Source organism: Mastigoproctus giganteus, chromosome 4, assembly GCF_048544385.1.
Source record: "Mastigoproctus giganteus isolate SK-2022 chromosome 4, ASM4854438v1, whole genome shotgun sequence".
Classification (NCBI taxonomy): Eukaryota; Metazoa; Arthropoda; class Arachnida; order Uropygi; family Thelyphonidae; genus Mastigoproctus; species Mastigoproctus giganteus.
This window is the reverse complement of record NC_143578.1, coordinates 64,626,960-64,647,587: the sequence shown is the minus strand read 5'-3', so window position 1 is coordinate 64,647,587 and position 20,628 is coordinate 64,626,960. Positions and strand designations below refer to the sequence as shown.

Below are 20,628 nucleotides of genomic sequence, written 5' to 3'. Positions count from 1 at the left end.
CCTGCAAGATTTCTTTTCTTCTTTTCCTTGGTCGGATTACTGTTTCAAAACTTCTGATGTCAACATCTGCTCAGATCATGTCAGTGAAATTATTCTTGCAGGAATGGAATCCTTTATCCCACACTCCACTTTAAAATCTTGTCCATTATCTAAACCTTGGTTTTCCAATAAATGTGTAAGGCTGTTCAAGAGAAGAACATTGCATATCATAATTGGCTTGTTTCTAATTCTTCAGTTTCATTTTCTGCCTACACCAAAGCTCACAACAATTGTAAAGCAGTTATTAATCAGTCCAAACTAGAGTTTGAACAGACAAAGAGTAGAAAACTTGCTTCTTGCCCTAATGGTAGCCGAGCATTCTGGTCTCTTGCCAAAGCTATTAGCTGCAACTTTTGCCCATCTCTGCTCCCACCTCTGTCCAAACCAGATGGTTCTGTTGCCACTTCAGCTAAAAATAAAGCTGACCTGCTAGCATCCCATTTTTCTTCCAACTCATGTATTAATGATCTTGGTAAAACACCTCCCACCATTCCCAACACGCTCCATTCAATGCGTCCTGTGGTCTTCCGTCAAAAGGATGTCAGAAGGATTTTGACGAATCTTGATGCTAAGAAAGCTCCAGGTCCCAATGGTATTTCTCCACTTGTTCTCAAAACCTGTGCTCCTGAACTTACTCCTATTCTTTGCCGTCTTTTTTCACTTTGTTATTCTAAAGGTGTTTTTCCTTCTGCTTGGAAATTTGCTCACATCCAACCAGTTCCTAAAAAGGGTGACAAATCCCTCCCATCCAATTATCGTCCCATTGCAATTACTTCTACCCTTTCTAAAGTAATGGAGAAATCAATTAACCGCCAACTCTTAAACTACCTAGAAACCTTCCATCTGATCAATGATCACCAGTATGGATTCCGTCAGTGTCGATCCACTGGTGATATTCTGGCTTATGTTACCCATTTATGGACTAATTCAATGGAAAGGTTCGGTGAAACACAAGTAGTTGCTCTTGACATATCAAAGGCTTTCGATCGTTTTTGGCATAAAGGTCTTCTAAACAAGCTTCCATCTTATGGTTTGCCAACTGTTTTTTGTAATTGGTTATCCAATTTTCTCTCTGATTGCTCACTGAGGGTGATGGTAGATGGCTCTCTGTCTTCTGACTTCTCCACTAATGCCAGTGTCCCCAAGGTTCAGTTCTTTCCCCCACTCTTTTCCTCTTGTATATTAATGACCTTCTTCCATTAACTGGAAATCCTATCCATAGTTTTGCCGATGATAGCACATTGCATTCCACTTTCCATTTTGAGAAACCTTGCCCTGCTCAATCAGCTTCAACTTCTCGAAAATCTGCTACCTATTCCTTAAATGCCGATCTTCAGGTAATTCTCCAGTGGGGTAAAGGCAACTTAGTTGATTTCCACCCTTTTAAAACTCAGTCTTGTCTTATATCTTGCAAAAATTATTCTTCTGTTCCTATGCTTATCTTTGGTGACACTCCAATTTCTAGGCAAGTTGATATATCTCTTTTCGGGATTACCCTGACTTTTAATCTCTCTTGGCACAAGAACATTACAAATATTGCTTCCTCTGCGTCTAAAAAACTTGGTTTTCTCTTTCGCTCTCGGCGTTACTTTTCTTCCAAACAGCTGCTCATTCTCTATAAACCCCAAATCCACCCTACCATGGAATATTGTTACCACATCTGGGGTGGTGCCCCCAAAACCTCTCTCAGGCTTCTTGATTCTATTCAGAAGAGGGCAATTAGGTTAATTAATGATTCATCTCTAACAGTCTCTCCACTCGGTGTCTCATAGACATACTGTTTCTGCTGCATGCCTCTTCTACAGATACTTCCACGGGCACTGTTTTTCTGAATTGGCTTCTATAATTCCCGCTCTCTCTTTCAAAACAGTCCGAACACGTGCAGCCACCAGCCAACATCCGTTTACTGTCCAACTTCAAACTCACAGAACAAACTTTTCATCTTCCTCGTTTATTCATTAAACTGCTGTTTTCTAGAACAACCTTCCTTCGTACGTATTTCCTGAAAATTACAGTCTACAGAAGTTAAAGTCCAATGTCAACAAATATCTTCTTTCGTCTTGTCAACCTTCAACCCAAGCACGGTACTAAGTACTATAGGTTTTAATACCTCTCGTGTTTGGGATTTACATAAAACAAAAAAAAAAAAAACTATGCGGCACACCCTTATTTAAATTGTTTGAAATTGTTTGACACAACATCCTTGGTACAGCCGACAGACATGAGAATCGTAAAAAAATTTTAACATAATTTATCACAGATGGTTAATAAATTATCTTGAAGCAATTGAAGAAAATCTACTGATATCTTCAAAAACCAAAGAAAGAAGTCAGTGCAAGGGTTACCATTTTACAAGCAGTACAATTTTTCACCGATAGTTGGCAAGAAATAAACAGCAAAACAATTTAGAACTGCTTTACTCACTATGGTTTTAAGAATGCAGGCTTGGAGATGTCAGATACAACCTATACTAAAAATTAAATAATTTCGAATTGCAGCACATAAGAAACTATGAAGAGATTTTATGCATTGACAAGTCTTCAATGTCGCAATGAAAATTGTGAGGATGTAATTGTTGAACAAATCGCAGCAAAACACCAAGAGACATCACAAGCTCAGGAAAGTGATGACGATGAGCAAGTGGCTAACCAGAATGCAAGGAAATTTATTGCTGAATTATGATGCTACTTTATGCAGAAGGCAGTCCTACATTTGCACTAGATATCTATACTGATTTTGTTCAATTGCAGTCTATAAAGAGAACAAGCCAGAGTACACTCAATAAATTTCTCCAATATAACTCTTAGGGACTTCATGCTTGTTTGACAAATATGTACATTACATTTAGCTTGTTTTTAGTGTAAATTATTTTTTAATATTTGTATAAAAATTCATTTAAATACATGTGCATTTCTGTTGTTCAGTAAACAGTAGTTTGTCTTTTGTTTTATACCTTTTTAATGCTTTGTACTGCCAACTCGACAAGAAACGTGTGTGTGTTTTAGCTCTTTGGATAAAACTTCGCATTACTGGGGCAGCCACTTAAATGGGTAAAAGTGTTCTAGCCCCAATGTAAATCACAATTAACTAAAATTGACTCTACTTTAATTTCAGGAAAGCTTTTGATACTATTTCACATAAAAAGATTGCTGTACAAATTGGAGCAGTATGTGGCATCGAGGGCAGGTTGCTGCTATGGATAAAGGGATGGTTGAGTAGGAGAAGACAGAGTGGTAATCAATGGACATTGCTCTTCATGTACTAATGTTATTAGTGGAGTCCCCCAGGGTTCACTGTTTGGCCCATTGTTTTCTATATTTATCAATGATATTAATGAAGTTATATATCACATGTAATGTCAAAGTTTACAGTGATACAAAGGTTGGCAGGGTTGTTAATAACAGTATGCTACTGCAACAGGATCTAGAAAAGTTAGGCAAATTGGCTGAGAAGTGGCAACTGAAGTTTAACATTGGCAAATGGAAAGTACCATAAGGAAAGCAGTAACCCCAGAGTAATGTACCAACTGTGTGGTACTACACTCAGAGTAGTAAAGAATGAAAAAACTGGGAGTAATTGTGCAATCAGATATGAAGTTCTCTGAGTAGTGCAGACAGGCTGCCAGGACAGCTCATAGGATTTTGTCAATGATATACAGGAATTTTATATGCAGGGATAAGGAGGTGATTATCCCTTTGTATAAGGTAATGGTCAGGCTACATCTTCAGTACCACATACAGGCCGGGAGGCCTCATTTTAGGAAGGATGTAGAGCTGCTGGAATGAGTACAGAGAAGGATAACGAGATTGGTTAGGGGAACAAAGGGGTGCTCTTACCAAGAAAGGCTTCAGTTCTGCAAATTGCAGCGTCTGGAGGCTAGGCAACTACAGGGTGATCTGATTGAGGCGTATAAGGCTTTGAATGGTTTAAGCAAGCTCAATGCCGATGGGCTTCTTGTTCAGATTACGCACTTGAGGGGGCATGAATTCAAATTAAAGAAAGACAGCTGTTGAATAGATGTGCAGAAATTTGCCTTGGCATGCAAGTGGTTGATTGCTGGAACAAACTTCCATCCGTTGTTTCGGAAATTGATATTTGCCTTTAGCCAGCGGGTGGTTGGTTGGTGGAACAGACTGCCATCCCTTGTGGTGGAGGTTGATAGCCTAAATAAGTTTAAGGCTCAGCTGGACAGGTATTTTGAACGAACAGAGGGGTGAAGTGGAAGTGGGTTTTTTTTTTTTTTTTTTTTGGCTGATGCTGCATAAGCTTGCTTTCTTGCATCAAATGCCTCTACTAATGCTAATGCTAATGCTAATGATAGCTTAAATAAATTCAAGGAAGAACTAGACAAATGTTTGGAGGGAATGGACAGGTGAAATGGAAAGAGTCTTTTTTTTGGCTGATGCCATATAAGCTTGCTTTCTTGCATCATATGTCACTACTAATGCTAATCTAAGAATTTCTCTTTTCCATATACAAACTGTATGGGTTTTTCCAATTTTAATGAAATTTGGAATTTCTAAAAAATATTTCAATATGAACCAAACAAAATTTCATGTAAATCCATCTACTAAGAATCAGGTTGTTACATGCAAACAGATGAACAGACAGATGGACAGACGTGGGAAGATGATAGGCACTTATGCATATACAGGAAGAGGGGGGATCAACATAGTGGAAATAACTGATATGAAAGTAATGGATTTTGTAATGGCTGTATGATGTATTTATGAACATGCAGTTATGGTTGTCTTTTTTTTCTTGCAGGTAGTATTGTGAAGGAAAGATGATAAAGCCTGATGTTTATTTAGAGGTGATATGAAAAGGTGCATGAAAAAAACAACTGGATTCCAAATAGGTCAAATTGTTAGTACATATTTTATTCACAGGCATCCATGAATAAAACTGCCAATTTGTTTAACGTATCCAGAGCAACTGTATCAAAAATGTTTGCATTCACCATATATGGAGAAAAAATCTGATAGGAGAAATTGCGGCAGAAAATCAAAGCTGACTAAAAGAGACTGCTGGACACTGAAAAGGATTATAGCTCAAAAAACATAAAATACCGCCCTAAAAACACTGCAAAACTTAATGTAAGTCTCAGCAATCCATTTTCCAGCAAAACAGCTTAGCAAGAGCTTCATAAAACTGAAATTTATAGTAGAGCCACTATTGCCAAGCCACTCATTGCTGATGCTAATGCTAGAAAGAGGATGCAGTGGTGTAAAGAGCATAAAAACTGAGCACTTGACCGAAAACGTCATATTCAGATGAATCATTATTCACATTTTTTCGAACATCAGGGAGAGTTTACATTTGGAGAATGCCAAAGGAAGCAGATCTGCTGTCTTGTGCTAACAATCAAACGTGGAGCATCATTGGAGGATCAACAATGGTCTGCCATTGTTCATCCTCCAATTACTGCCACCTTGATATTGTGAGTAACCAAGTTCATCCCATGGTGCAAACATTTTTTCCCCACAAATGTTCAAATACACATAGCCAGATGTGTCCAATCTGGTTTGAGAAGAAAGAAACTGAGGCTAAGCCTCTCCCATGGCCTGCACAATCACCAGGCTTAAATGTTATTGAACCATTGTGGGCTTATTTGGAGAGGAGAGTGAGAAGCAGATTTCCTCCACCTTCATCACGCAAGAAGCTTGAAACATTCCTCCATGAAGAATGGTCCAGTATTCCTCTTAAGACAGTTCAAGATTTCTATTCTATGTAGAATACCAGCTGTTTTAAAAGCAAAAGGTGGCTATACCTGTAACTCTTATCACAGGTGTTTCCATTATTATTTTATTCACCCCTGTATGGTGATGTGCCTAAAAAACTATGCCTTATAACTTACTTGTCTCTGTTTATATACACCCAAAATAAAATGCTACTCTATAAAATGCCATTATAATATAACCAAACCATGTTGTCCACGAATATAAAAAAAAAAAATTAACTTAAATCCGAGGGTTACTTATTAAAAATTACTGTTAATGTCTAAAGGATGATTATTTAATTCAACTTATATTTTATCCATGTATTTTATTTGTATTTTATTTTTTCTATATACAGTGGTTATAATTAAACTGAATTGTTTTATAGGACTGTAAACGGGAAGAGAGGAGGGGCTATACTGTTAGTTAAGAAAGTGCATCCAATTGATGTTGGTGGACAATGCAATGTTGAGTCTATTTGGTGTGACATAAGCACTGGTAAAGTAAAAATGAGAGTGGATGTGTGTTATAGGCCTAATGAATCTGATGAGTATAATGAGCAATTGTGCAGAGAAATAGTGGGCCAGTAAATCAGAATGTCTTATAATGGGGGATTTTAACTTTCCAGATATTGACTGGAACTTGTGGTTTAGTCACTCGCTTTAGATCCATGATGTGGATCTACTAGGCTTTTCATTCCAACTAAGAAATACTGTTCAAGGTTTAGGCCTAAATGGTTATCAAATGAACTAATGAGACTCGTGGCAGAGAAGAAAAATGTATGGGATGCATATAAATTATTAGGCGACACAGAAGCCTATGGCAGATATAAACTAGTCTATAATCAAGTCACAAAGGAGGTTAGGCAGGCAAAGGCAGAGTATGAGAAATCTTTGGCAAAGGATGCAAAGAAAAACAGCAAAGAGTTCTTTACTTATGTAAACTCTACAAGGAAAGGGATGAATCAGATCGGACAACTTAACATAGATGGGTTGACTACTGATGATCATGCTCGGGTATCTGATAAACTGAATGAGCATTTTACATCAACATTCACACATGAGAAGTTATTCAATGAGGGGAGTGCCAGAAGTTTATTAAACTAACAGGGAGCTATGTGATCTTGTAATAACTGAGAGCAACATGGAGAAGAAATTGAAGTTAAACATAAAAAGGCACCTGGGGTGGATGGGATCTATACAGTTATATTAAAGGAAGCTTGTTTGTTTGTTTTATGGCGCATTAGCATCTAAAGGCTATAATGCGCCAAGTCAAATTAAAGGAAGCAGCAAAGGAAGTAAGCAAACCCTTAACCATAATTACAAGAGCTTCCTTTGATTCAGGGGAGGTCCCATGGACTGGAGGTGTGCAAATGTATCACCAATTCACAAAGGGGGGGGGGTTCAAAAGATGACACATAACTAACTATAGACCTGTTAGTTTAACTTGTGTTCTGGGGAAAATAACTGGTTAAGAAAGCACTGGAGGATCATCTAGACAAGTCTGCAGTAACAGTTAACACAACATGGGTTTGTTAAAGGGAGGTCTTGTCTGACCAATTTGATTGTATACTATGATGTAGTCACAAAGGAACTGAATGCCAAAAATAATTTTGATATCATATACTTGGATTTCAGGAAAGCTTTTGATACTGTTATACATGGAAGACTGCTGTACAAATTGGAGAGGTATGCCATTAAGGGTAAGTTGCTACAATGGATAAAGAGATGGTTGAATGGGAGACGACAGAGTGGTAATCAATGGACACTGCTCTTTGTGGTCAAATGTTATTAGTGGAGTTCAACAGGGTTCGGTGTTGGGCTCCTTGTTGTTTTGTATATTTATCAATGATATTGATGAAGGTATATCAGGTTTAATGTCCAAGTTTGCAGATGATACAAAGGTTGGCAGGGTTGTTAACCACAGTAAAGACAGTATGCTACTCCAACTGGATCTAGATAAGTTGTACAAATGGGCTGATAAGAAGTGGCAACTGAAGTTTAACATTGACAAACGCAAAGTACTGCATATGGGTAGCAATAACCAAAGAGAAACGTACCAACTGTGTGGTACTACACTCAGGGAAGTGGAAAGTGAAAGAGACATGGGGGTAAATGTGCAGTCAAATATGAAGTTCACTGAGCAGTGCAGAGGGGCTGCCAGGGAAGGTCATGGAGTCTTGTCAATGATATATAGGAATTTTGCTAGCAGGGACAGGAAGGTGATTATCCCGTTATACAAGGGAATGGTCAGGCCACACCTAGAGTACTGTGTACAGGTCTGGAGGCCTCATTTTAGAAAGGATGTAGAGTTGCTAGAACGAGTACAAAGAAGGGCAACAAGATTTGTGAGGGGAACAAAGGGGTGCTCTTACCAAGAAAGGCTTAAGTTCTGCAAATTTCAGCACCTGGAGAGTAGGCACCTGTGAGATAATCTGATTGAGGTGTATAAGGCCTTGAATGGCTTGAGCAAGCTGAATGCTGATGGGATTCTTGCTCAGAATAAGAACCTTAGGGGGAACAAATTCAAATTGAGGAAAGACAGTTGTAGAATAGATGTGTGAAAATTTGCCTTTAGCCAGGGGGTAATTCATTGATGGAACAGGCTTCCGTCTTCTGTTTTGAAAGTTGATAGCCTATATAAATTTAAGGCTGAGCTGGACAGGCATTTGGAACGAATGGAGGGTTTTTTTTTTTTATGGCTGATGCTGCATAAGCTTGCTTTCTTGCATCATATGCCTCTACTAATGCTAAACTGAAAATGGCTAATCACACAAAGCTGAAATTCAGAACGAACAATTGTCGGGCAATGCAGAATGGAATGGTTTGGGATGGGAGGGGGGGGATAGAGAATGTCTGTAAACTACAACCTGGAGAAAAATAATGAATATCGCAGAGAGGTGAACAGCTACACAAAGTTTTATTCAATTTAAAATAGTACTAATGCTAGACAACGTTCATCAGTGTTCAATGTGATGTCAAGAATATGCTGGGATCTAACAGAAAAATCCTATTAAAATGAACTAAGGGGGGAGAGAACCATTTCACTATAATGAAACTACTCAATGAATAATCACTAAAAGTTATTTTAAAGACCCATTGTTTGTTATAATAATTTATATTTTGCAATTTTAAAAATACAGTACTTAAAAATCAGTAATAAAACTACAAAAGAAAATATATTTGTACAGATATCATTTTGAAAAAAAATTAAAAAAATTTTGTAAAAAGTGCAATACTATATAAAATTTTAATAAACCACATATTCAGAAATAATACTAACTTGTTAATTTTCACATATTTTAAATTTAGTTTGTTTTTAATGTTTAACCTTATTTTTGGTGCATTTAATACAAAAATTCCATTTTAGTGGAATTTGAACCATGCATAATTCTGATTGCACAAAAGTTGAATTAAATTACTAATGCTTTTCCCCATTCATAAACGGGCAGACTTAATGGGAATGTTTCTAAAGCAATCCAAACTCGATTTTCTTAAAATCACTTCGATGTATGAAGCGTTGGTAGTAAAGCGGAAAATAAAATTTTAAAGGAATAGTGATTATGTAAATTTCCCATCTTAAAAGCGAATCAATATACACTATCCTTTGTGGTGAGGGCTTCAGATAGTTTTGATCAAAATGGAAAAATAAAATAAGAATATTACTTCATTCCCCTCACCAATCTTGTTGCCCTTCTCTGTACACGTTCAAGTAAATCTACATCCTTCCTAAAATGAGGCCTCCAGACCTATACGCAGTACTCAAGGCGTGGCCTGACCATTGCCTTATACAGAGGGATAATCACCTCCTTTTCCCTGCTAGCAAAATTCCTATATATCATTGACAAAACTCCATGACCTGCCCTGGCAGCCTGTCTGCATTGCTCAGAAAACTGCACAATTACTCCCAGGTCTTTTTCATTTTCTACCACCTTAAGTTTAGTACCACACAGTTGGTATGTTTCTCTGGGGTTACTTCTACCCATATGCAGTACTTTGCATTTGTCAAGGTTAAACTTCAGTTGCCACTTCTTAGCCCATCTGCCCAAATTATCTAGATCCTGTTGCAGTAGCACACTGCCATTACTGTCATTAACAGCCCTGCCAACATTTGTATCATCTGCAAACTTTGACATTAAGCCTGATATACCTTCATCAATATCATTGATAAATATACAAAACAACAGGGGACCTAACACCGAACCCTGTGGACTCCACTAATAACATTAGTCCAAGAAGAGCAGCACCCATTGATGATTACCACCCTCTGTCTTCTCCCACTTAACCATCCTTTTATCCATTGTAGCAACTTAACCTTAATACCATTCTACTCCAATTTGTACAACAGTCTTCCATGTGCAATAGTGTCAAAAGCTTTCCTGAAATCCAAATATATGATATCAAAATTATTTTTTGCATCCAGTTCCTTTGTAACCACATCATAATATCCTATCAATTTTTTTTTTTTTTTTTTTTGGCTGATGCTGCATAAGCTCATACACTTGCTTTCTTGCATCACATGCCACTGCTACTACTAATTAATACCACTCTTATACCACGTGAAATTTTTAAGCTAATTACCTAAATCATTATACAATTTAAGGCATCTTACCGATACCCATCATTAGACCATGCTGCTGTCACAAAAAAAAAAAAATAAAAAAATAATTTTCTCTAACTCAGCATCAGCAGTCAGATCATCTCATCCCCCCCCCCCCCAAATTCTCGGTGCATACTTCGTACTTTGTGATTTACACTTTTTTTTTTTTTTTTTTTAACCTCGTTGTATGCATCAATGGGAACTGAACTATGCTTTGCATATCTGACTGTGGTGGATCACGTTCGGGCAAAATGCCGCAAGTCGAAAGCATAATGTAACGAGGGTTTAAGTTTCTGACCTAGGGTCCGATTTGCAACTTTATATATATATATATATATATATATATATATATATATATATGAATATTAAGTGCATATTTGGTACAGGATGAGTCACCCTATATTTTTCAATGAATACAATCTACTAATAACACGGTAACATTGCTAACTCTTTCCAATTTTTACAATAGTTGAGTTTACATCATTACACCGGGGGCTCGAAAGGAAAAATAAAAAAAAAAGAAACGGAACGCTCGTTAATAAATATCTTACGTTTAATAATTAAATTATTCATATGACATTATCGATGCGTATTACGAACAAGAATGGCACTGCAATGTGTAACAGTCCATTGGGAACACTGCATTACACATTAAATAATCAGAAGCCACGTACATTTTCGCTTTGAAATGCACGATGATAGAAACTTCAGTAACCATAAATATAGAAGCCGTGGACCCGTAATTTTGACTGAATAGAATAGAACAATGATTTAAGGTCTCCTCACTCAAGGAACCTTCGGAGTTAAAAACTATACATTCGCAACGTCCGTAAAAAGTGATTGCAATTCACCTGCATGAAGGTTTCCAAATTTCGCGGAATCGCTTAGAGATGCTAGCAGCGTTCTCAATCGGCAGTCCGTTTGAGAATTCCTGCTCTAGAGAGGCTAACAACGAATTCAAAGTAATGGTTCTGCCAAAAGAATATTAAAAAAAAATAAAACATCATACCCTGACTTTGATGCATTTGTAGCTTTAATACTGTAGATCCGTAATTTATTGGCAATGTCTTTAAGCTCCTGCAGAGATTTACTTGATCGAGAATCAGTCATCTTTCTTGACAGAAGACACAAGCAAAACCAAGCGTAACAGTTATCAAAGACACGACCGAAATGTCCTTCTGAAAACCAATTATTATTCGTTCAGTGAATGTACAACTTTAAGAAATGGTGCTGCCCCCTTTCGTTCACAAACTCAACACAACAAATGAATAAGAAATATTTTAGGAGCTTTGGTAGGCAACAATTCAGAAACACCTTTTTTTTTTTTTTTTTTTTTTTTGACGTGAATACGTCTTTAAATTCAGAACAGTACTGTACTAGGGGGTACGTGACAAAAAGTTGAGTGTAACGAAATCATTCGATAAGGTTTGGCTTAATAATTTCTAGAATATTAATGGTAGCCAAACCAAACTGATATCATTCGATAGTTGAGGGAATAAAGATTCGTCAGTGACCTTCAGATAGCGCGCCGCGCCACACTAGTGGCAGTGGGGGTCCACCACTTTCTGTACGATCTGCCACGCTTCGGAAACACTCACCCAGTATAACTTCGCACTCGGTCGTGGTACGACGCTCGTTTTAGTGTCAATCAATAGCTCTAGTCCATATCTATCGGTTTAATGCGAAATAATTAAATTTAAATACAGTGTTGGTGAAGACAATGTGGATTGAAGTTGAAAAATTTTAGAAATTTCACAATGTCCGCCTATACTCGCGGGAAAGCGAGCCAGAAATATGTCAACGCACACGACGGGAAAGAGCAGCTCGTCAGCTTTCCAATAATACCTCAATGTCTGGGTCGGAACGAATAAGGAAGTATCGGGAGCGAAAAAAAATGGAAGCGGCGCAGCGCGCGGCTGACGGCGGCAGCGCATGAACCCATGGATGTAAATGACGATTATTAAACTTGTTTTCATTTATTTACACTTCCCAACACATATATAATCCGCTATCTTACAGGACTCTTACAGGACTGGGCGATTCTACACAAGCTCCGGATTTCCCCACAGAAGACACAATCCATACTTCTCAAAGGCACCCTACAAATATCAAGGTACAAGGAAAAACCATCAAGCTGGTAACTTCCCTAAAACACCTGGGTATCATCCTGGATTCAAAGCTCTCCTTCTTCCCGCACCTCTCATACCTTCAAGAAAAAATCAGAAATTATGCAGCCTTAATCGTCCGAGTAAGCAGGTGTGACACGGGTCTGAACCAGAGAACACTCAAACTCCTGTATAACGCTATATTCCTCCCTGTTATTACATACGGATCAGGGATTTGGTACCATAGAGCAATAATTGTTCGCAATAAATGCAAACTGGGAACAATTCAGCGAAGTATACTGCTTGCCATTACCAGGGCCTGTTGCACAGTAAGTTCTCCGGCCCTCCAGGTTCTTGCAGGTGTCCTCCCCTTGACTTGGAGGTTATCCGTCGAGGATTGCACTACTGCCTGTCGCTGGGAATCCCATCTACCATCTTTGGACATACCATCGACACCCGCACTGACTGTAAGCAAGAAAAGAAAAAACTAGCTGCCATGCTACTACAAATCTGGCAGACAAGATGGGAAGAGACGAACAAGGGCCTGATAACTAAGAAATTCATCCCGGATGTCAAACTAGTTTATCCAAAGTCGCCGCCTTGGTTCTCTCCTGGCCTCTACTGTACATATATTATAACTGGACACGGCTGTATAAATCATAAGTTGACTACCTTGGGAATCATCAATAACCCCTACTGTACATGTGGAGAAATTGAAGATTGGGACCATCTTCTTTATAACTGCCCAATTTATAACGATCTTCGAGGAACACTGTACACCAGACTCCAACACATACCTCAAGGACAGGAGCACCTGCTAATTTCTGAAGAACAATATTACAAATCATTAACGGAGTATGCACAGAACCTCTTTTCTAGGCGCAGGACGCTACAACTAACTCAAGCCAGGGATAGAAACCTGTAAAGGACTTACTCAAACTTGAAATAAAAAATCTGTACTTGACTGTTTTACCAGCATCAACTTGCTAACCCTGGAACATCCAGAGTAGGATTACCTGCTAACTTTCCATATGGTTGGGTAGGCTCCAGTGGTCTTGACCACTCTACCGCAAAATATAAATCACACTCAGCACTCTCGCTGAGCGGTTTTTCTACCCTTCTGGAGTTATCCCCTCCCCCTTTTCTCCTGGTGGGGCATATGCTCCACTGTCAATTTAGGGGATGCCCTTACCTACATCCCCTTACTCTTACTTTCATCCCCCATCTTCTTCCGTACACCTTGTACTGCTGCACTCTACCTTATTTTTTTATTTATTTTTATTATTTATTTTCTTATTTTATTTTATTTTTTATTTATTTTTTTTTATTTTTTTATTATTTTTTATTTATTTATTATTTTTTTATTTATTTATTATTTTTTATTATTATTATTATTTTATTTTTTATTTGTTTTTATTTTTTTAATTTATTTTTTTATTATTTTTATTTTATTTTATTTTTTTTTTTATTATTAATATATTTTTTAATTATATTTATTTTATTTTTATTTTTTATTATTATTTTTTTATTTTTCTTTATTTTTTATTTTATTTTATTATTTTTTTTTTTAATTGGTCTCCGTTCAGGAAGCTCAGGCGACCCTGACGGAGACCTGCCAGAGAATAATGGGCAGCCTGGCTACCTCCTAGTGGTGTGTGCGGGCAACGTGGGATCCCATCTGGGGTTCTGCGACCAAATGCCAGGACACACAACAGAACCCAACACAATACTACACATTCAACACACTACACTTTTCTGGCATTTACAGTGTTCTGTATTTCTTCACAGTGTACATATGGCGCAGATGTGGGAAAGCACAGGTGGCGCCCAACCCTAACACTATGCACACTATGTCGTGACGTATTCACGTAAAAACCCCTCCAGCAGTGCTCCGACACAGCCATACCCGATTTTTTTTTTTTTTTTTAATAAAAATACTGTATACTGCTTGTCATAGAAATTGCTGACCCAGAAGGAATTTATATAATAGGTTTACTCATGCATAGTCACATGTATACTTACAAGGAACACATGATTATATTTGAAAATTCTATACTACTTCCAAGATCAGTGATATACAGAAAAGTATTTCACTGTCCTTGCTTGTTTGGTGTAGCATTCTAGTTGAAGCAACTAAGGCCATGCAAGGCACACATATACATATTGGTCATAACAAACATATTCACGCTTTCAACTTTTTCTATAAATACTTGACCATATCGTCATAACATCATTAGTAAACAACAGCAGCAAAAAAACAACACATCTACCGATATTTTTTAATGAAAATTCCAGGCATGAAAGGTATTAGAACCTATAGTACTTATTACCGTAGTGAAGATCCGCAGTGATTATATAGTGACGCAGATTAAAATTTCATCGCAGACCGATTTGTACAAATCTATCCACTGAAGAGTCATCGGGACACTGTAGGTAAACAGTCGCAACGTTAAATTGCAGCATGGCTTGGTGTGTTGAGCCACACTCCAGTATAGCATTGTAAATCTCTCTCTCTCGTCTTACATTGTCTATCGCAATCGACACTTGAATACTGTCCAACTACTCGCACCGCATATTTTGTAGAAGCAAGAGGGACAACCTAGACCATTAAAAATCGTCTTCAAAGACAGACTTTGCGTGCCGTGTGAGCCGTCGAACCTCTAACTGGATTAAGAGGAATCAATCTCTGAAGAGCACCATGTGCTTTTCACATAGGAACCCAGATGTAGCCTGTATTTGTATTTTTGTAGGTTCCTAGGGTGATACCAAACACTCTGAACGTCCCAAAACACTCTGTCTCAGTACAGGGTTGTTTTGGATATGAGTGAGGTCAGTCCCTATGGTCATACAGACCCCTAAATCATTACTAAAGGGATAGTAATGATGTAGAGGTCTGTCCGCACAAAGATATAGAGACGAGGCTCTGCGACGCGTGTTCATTCGCTGAGCTGGTATTATAGGCAAAGAGTTTGTTCTAATCGATTATAATGTTCAAATCCATACAGCACAGTTGGAGAACAATGTGGTGCAAGATGAGGGTATCATTCGTATAAATTGACCTCCCTTTTTTTCGATCCAAGTCCCATCGAGCAAATCTGAGACTTGCATTTCATCTGAACTGGCATAACAACTCATCGATATCTCAGTTTTAGTGAGCATCTCTGCAAAACATATCTAATGGTTGCTGGGAGCCATACACCATAACAAAGTTGCTATCCGGACACATGCCGTCCACAATAGCGACAAAACTATTTCAGCAGGCTTACAACACTTCTCTTATGATATTCGAGTTCCAATAAAACTCCGTTTACTATGGAGTTCGAAACAACTCCAATTCACTATGGAGTTGTTTTGAACCTATTCGAAATGCAGTAATCGAAACTGCATTTCGAACACTGTGAGGTATATATGTCATCATATTTACATTAAAATCTTTTGTACATGTTGGTGATTCACTATTTGCTCCGGTCGCTATATTTTATGTGCGAATTCTTTCAGCAGTTTATCAGTTCTGCAATGGAAAAGGCCGAATTAATAAAATAAAAAGGACCATATATCTACGTGCGAAACCTACTAATTTGGCAAAGGTGTAAAAAAAGTCCATGAAAAGTCTTCAGTATACATCAGAGTCGATTTCAGACGTTTTCCATACGATGCGGAAGGGTAACATTTGTATCCACCCAGAGCAGCGCGGTAGCGCAGTTGTAAAAATCATCGTCCTCCCTACACAGGACGAAAAAGCCCAGATCCGAATTCCATTAATAATGCGAGGAACTTTTATCACGATGTGGCTGAATCAGTGTATCTCAATTGTGGATATCAAGGTTTTTTGCCACAGAAAACTCGGATTTTTGGTCCAGCAAAACGGGAAAATCGATCAGTTTATCGAAAATCGAAAATCAATTTATGGCCATATATGAGGACACAATTTATAGCATATGAGCTGGTTCTTGGATCTCTAATATGACAGTTTCTATCTACTTTTCTAATAGTGTCTTTAGTCTTATGCAATCCTCTGCAGCCAGTAGGTTTTGTCCAAAATATCATTCTTATTGACAGCTGCATTTCTCGGAATGAAATCTTGGTGGAAAATTCCTACCTTGATGAAAATCCTTGTCAAGAGGAAAGGAGGTCATGCTGACTGAACTGTTTTTTATGAAAATGCAATCGCGAAAGGCGTAATAGTACCATTGCTTTAAGTCTGAAAAGAATTGAATTTGGATAGATTGCAATTTATGAATTTAGATAGATTTTAATTCAGAAAACACATATGAAAAAATATTTTTCTAGAGAACAGAAGTAGAAGTTATAAATACGAAAAAAGTTGGTACTGTGAGTTTGAACAGCGAATCGATATTGGTCGGTTTCACTACGTGTTAGGATTGGTTTGGAAGAGAGCATTACAGATGCCAATTCAGAAGCATAGCGCCTATGAAAATATCGTAAAAATGATATAGAAGAAATTGAAGGCCTATTATTAAACGGATAGTATAGAGACCTTTTAAGAGACTGGTCGTTAATTAACTTGAGATTTCGACAGAACTTGTTTAGAATTGACGTCTAGAGCAACAAAATATAGCCGATTTTTAGGGTGCAGAGGAGCAATATTTGTGATGTGCTTATGTCAGGAGAGATTAGAAGTCAGGTTGACCCCAATGGAGCTATATGAATTTGTCTAGAAATGTGTCATCGAATATGAGAATTAGAGCAGCAAACTTTTTTATGAGAAATGAGACCAGATGAGTTTTAGGATAAAGTTGTTAACTAAGTTTTCTTCACTCCATTCGAGAACTGCCTGGATATCAGCATTTAAGAAATTACTGGTGGCTCTCGATGAAGTTGAAGTTTTTTGTAAATGAAAGGTTTCTCAAACTGGAAGGTGAAGTGTAGTCGACAATCATCAGCAAAATTATGAATAGGATTTCCAATCAGTGGAAAAAGGCGATACAAGTATACAAGAGGAAAGAATAGTACAAAGAACTGTACCTTGGGGAGCACTAGCATTGGTGCAGATTTTAGAAGACAAAGTGTGTCATCTACCATCACCGGTATATAAGTTCAGAGAGAAAACTGAAAAAAAAAAAAAAAAAAAAAAAACAGTTTACAAATGTAAATTTGTAAACTGTTCTTTTTTTTTGCGCAATTTACAAATGTAAATTGCACAGGTTTGTCGATTTTCTGTTTTTACTGGACAAAATCCCAAGTTTCCGGGAGAGAAAACGACGCGATGCTCGCCTGAGACCGACTAACTCGGCCACGTTTGAAAAATCCAATAAAAATTCCCGACGCCATCGATGGGACTCGAACCCAGGTCTTTTAAAATACTGAAAACCCAACATCATTCTCTCTATATACAAGATTCGTGTCACAAAAGATCCAATATGCCAGTCACAATGTGGATGGCTCTAGAGCGTGGATAGCACAGTGAAAGTAAAGACTTTCAGAGAGAGAGAGAGAACATAAAGACTGAAAAATGGTGTATAGAATTCAGATCCAGCCTTCCGTACATGAAATGGGTCTTTACCAAAACGTTATTCCTGTCTACAGAAAAATACCACAACTGCACACTTCATAAATAAGCATTTTTAATAAGTGCCATGGAATATATTAACTGCAATGAAGGAATACAGATCGAAAATAGCTACGTCATTATTTTTAAAAATAGAGTCAAGACAGATTAAAAATAAGCTTAAACATATTAACCACAAACGAATTCTCTTACCCTTCCCCAAGTCCACTCCTCCAACTAAGGTCTTAAAGGCAGGTTGAACCCTACTAACAGATCTTAACTGGATTGTTGGAAAACCCATAGGTATTAACGTGAAATATCAAGATTATATAGGTTTGTATAATTAGTAATGCAGATCAGTTTTAAAAAAGAAATTAAATTAATAAGTTTTCTGTTTATACTCCGGGATGACCACAGGAGTTCACAAGATCGAAAGAATACAACAAACAGCACTATATTTAGCGTCACAGGCTTGAACCCCAGTTACTAGGCTGAATTGCTTTGTTCCATTTTTGACAAACATCTGTACACTAATGAAGTATTGATAAGATCAACAAACGCAGGCGCTGTATGATTATTGGAGACAGGATGCCACTCAGTATAATAGATGCCAATGATTATGGTGAGCACGACATGAACAGAAACGACAGAGATATCACGAGGGGTGGGTACAGTTATGCTCTTGGTCTTTAATCACTTATAAACTAAACATTTCCAAAATAATGTTTATGTAACGTTTCTTTAAAAAAAAATATTGCTTTCGTGAAAGGAAATAGAAAATATCATTCCATAAAATACAAAGCTCGGATTGTGCCATTTCGGTTCCTCACACACATCGATATCATGTACATTACATGTTTGATTATTAAAAATAAGATAATTTATTGATATATGTTTCTTTTCCTTTTCCTTTCGACCTATTTATCTAACGAAAAAGGGTAGTGTTAGGCTCAAGGAGGCTTTGTCGGTGAAAACTTCTAGTCCAGGTCCTGATGGCTTGACTCCTCTCTTCCTCCATGGAGTGCCGTTTAAAGTTCATCGAGACCTCGTGCATATATTTTTGTGGACTGATTCTTTACCGCCAATGCTATATGAGGCTTATACGATTTTTATAGCTAAGAAGGCTGATTCTAGTATTTTCCGATCGATTTTAGACCTATAACTGTGGCGTCGTGATTTTGAGTTTACCACAAGATTTTGGCTGGGAGATTCGCTCTTCAGATTAAACCGGATCCTAAATAGCGGGAATTTATTCCTACCGATGGAGTTGAGGAGAGTGTGTTTAATCTCCAGATGTTATCTTCATCTAGAGAGCAACTTAGAAGTTTATATCTTGCCTCAATAGACATTCAAAAGGCTTTTGACAGTGTTTCCTTTGCTGCCATCTTGGAAGGATTAAAGAGGAAGCAGTTTAAGGCTTCGTTTGCGAAGTATATTGATCACCGAGCATTCCTGCATAAATCTCATTCTTCATGATCTACTAGAATGAGATTTATGCAGGAATGCTCGGTGATTAAACCTTGTAATGGAGTTAGTCAATCAGGATCATCCTTTATCGCCTATGTTATTTAATTTGGTGTTAGATATGTTTTTAAAGGAGTTACCTGCCTATATAGGTTTTGAACTTTAAAAATGTTAGAATTAACGCCGTGGCTGGCATTTGCCGACGATCTCCTTCTAGCATCTTAAACGTCCTCGGGCTTGCAATGTCTTTTGGACAGAGCTAATAATTTTTTTAATAGATAAGGCTTGAAAATCAATACGAAGAAATATTGGACTATCTTTGGTCCCCTCTTGTCGTGACAAAAAGCTCAAAGTTAATAACCGTAGCTTATTAGTCAGTGACTTAAAGCTTCCAAGCAGCGAGGTAACTGCATCTTGGAGATATTTGGGGGTTGATTTTACTCCCTTTGGAAAGCCACCTATCTCTTCCTCCATGGAGGACCTGCTGGTTCGACTTAGGAGAGCTCCTTAAGCCCCAGCAGAGGCTGTTAATCCTACACACTTATCTTATACCTATATTTTACCATCCTTTTGTGCTAGGCAGGATAACAGCTACCAGGTTGAATAACTTGGATACCCAGGTGAGGTCTGCCATAAGGCAATGGCTGCATCTCCTCATGATGTGGCTACTGACTATTTTCATGCTGATATTGTAGCATGGGGGCATTGCGATTCCATTTTTAGGTGAACCATCCCCCTCCTGAAGAAATTAAGGATGGAGAAGCTGTGGTCCTTCCCTTTGGCTTTAACCAGAGAACTTGCTAGTATTTCTAGCTATCAAAGAGAACTGAGATATGTGAACAACTTGTTAAAGGATGGTTCTGTGCAGCATGAGAGTAAGGACTCAGTGAAGGTGCTGTGGAGCAGTCTCTTGCACTCATATTTTGGCCATAAAGTCTAATAAGGTGCACTCTCAACATCGGTAGGTGGGTGACGGGACCAAGCTCCTCTCTGGCCATGCTTTTATCGACCTCATTCGTACGAGGATCAATGCTCTCCCTAACCTCGCTAGGACGACATCTTGGAGATGTAGTATGGAGAGAGCATGCAGGGTCAGATGAAGCAGTCAAGGCACTTGCCCAAATTGCTGTTGTTTCAGAACAGATTGAGAGTTAAAAGGAATGACACGGTTGTTAACTTACTAACAGGCTTCACC

At 37.9% G+C, this 20,628-nt stretch overlaps 1 protein-coding gene across 1 annotated transcript in view; it reads right to left on the bottom strand.

Annotated features, from left to right (window-relative positions):
* LOC150086800 (transketolase-like protein 2) overlaps positions 1-11,553 on the bottom strand; it is a 199,701-nt gene extending 188,148 nt beyond the window's left edge. Inside the window, exon 1 of the mRNA XM_090372758.1 lies at positions 11,365-11,553. Coding sequence (XP_090228884.1) covers positions 11,365-11,465 — 101 coding nt within the window. The 5' untranslated portion in view covers positions 11,466-11,553. The remainder of the gene's footprint in view (positions 1-11,364) is intronic.
* Positions 11,554-20,628: the final 9,075 nt, after the last annotated feature.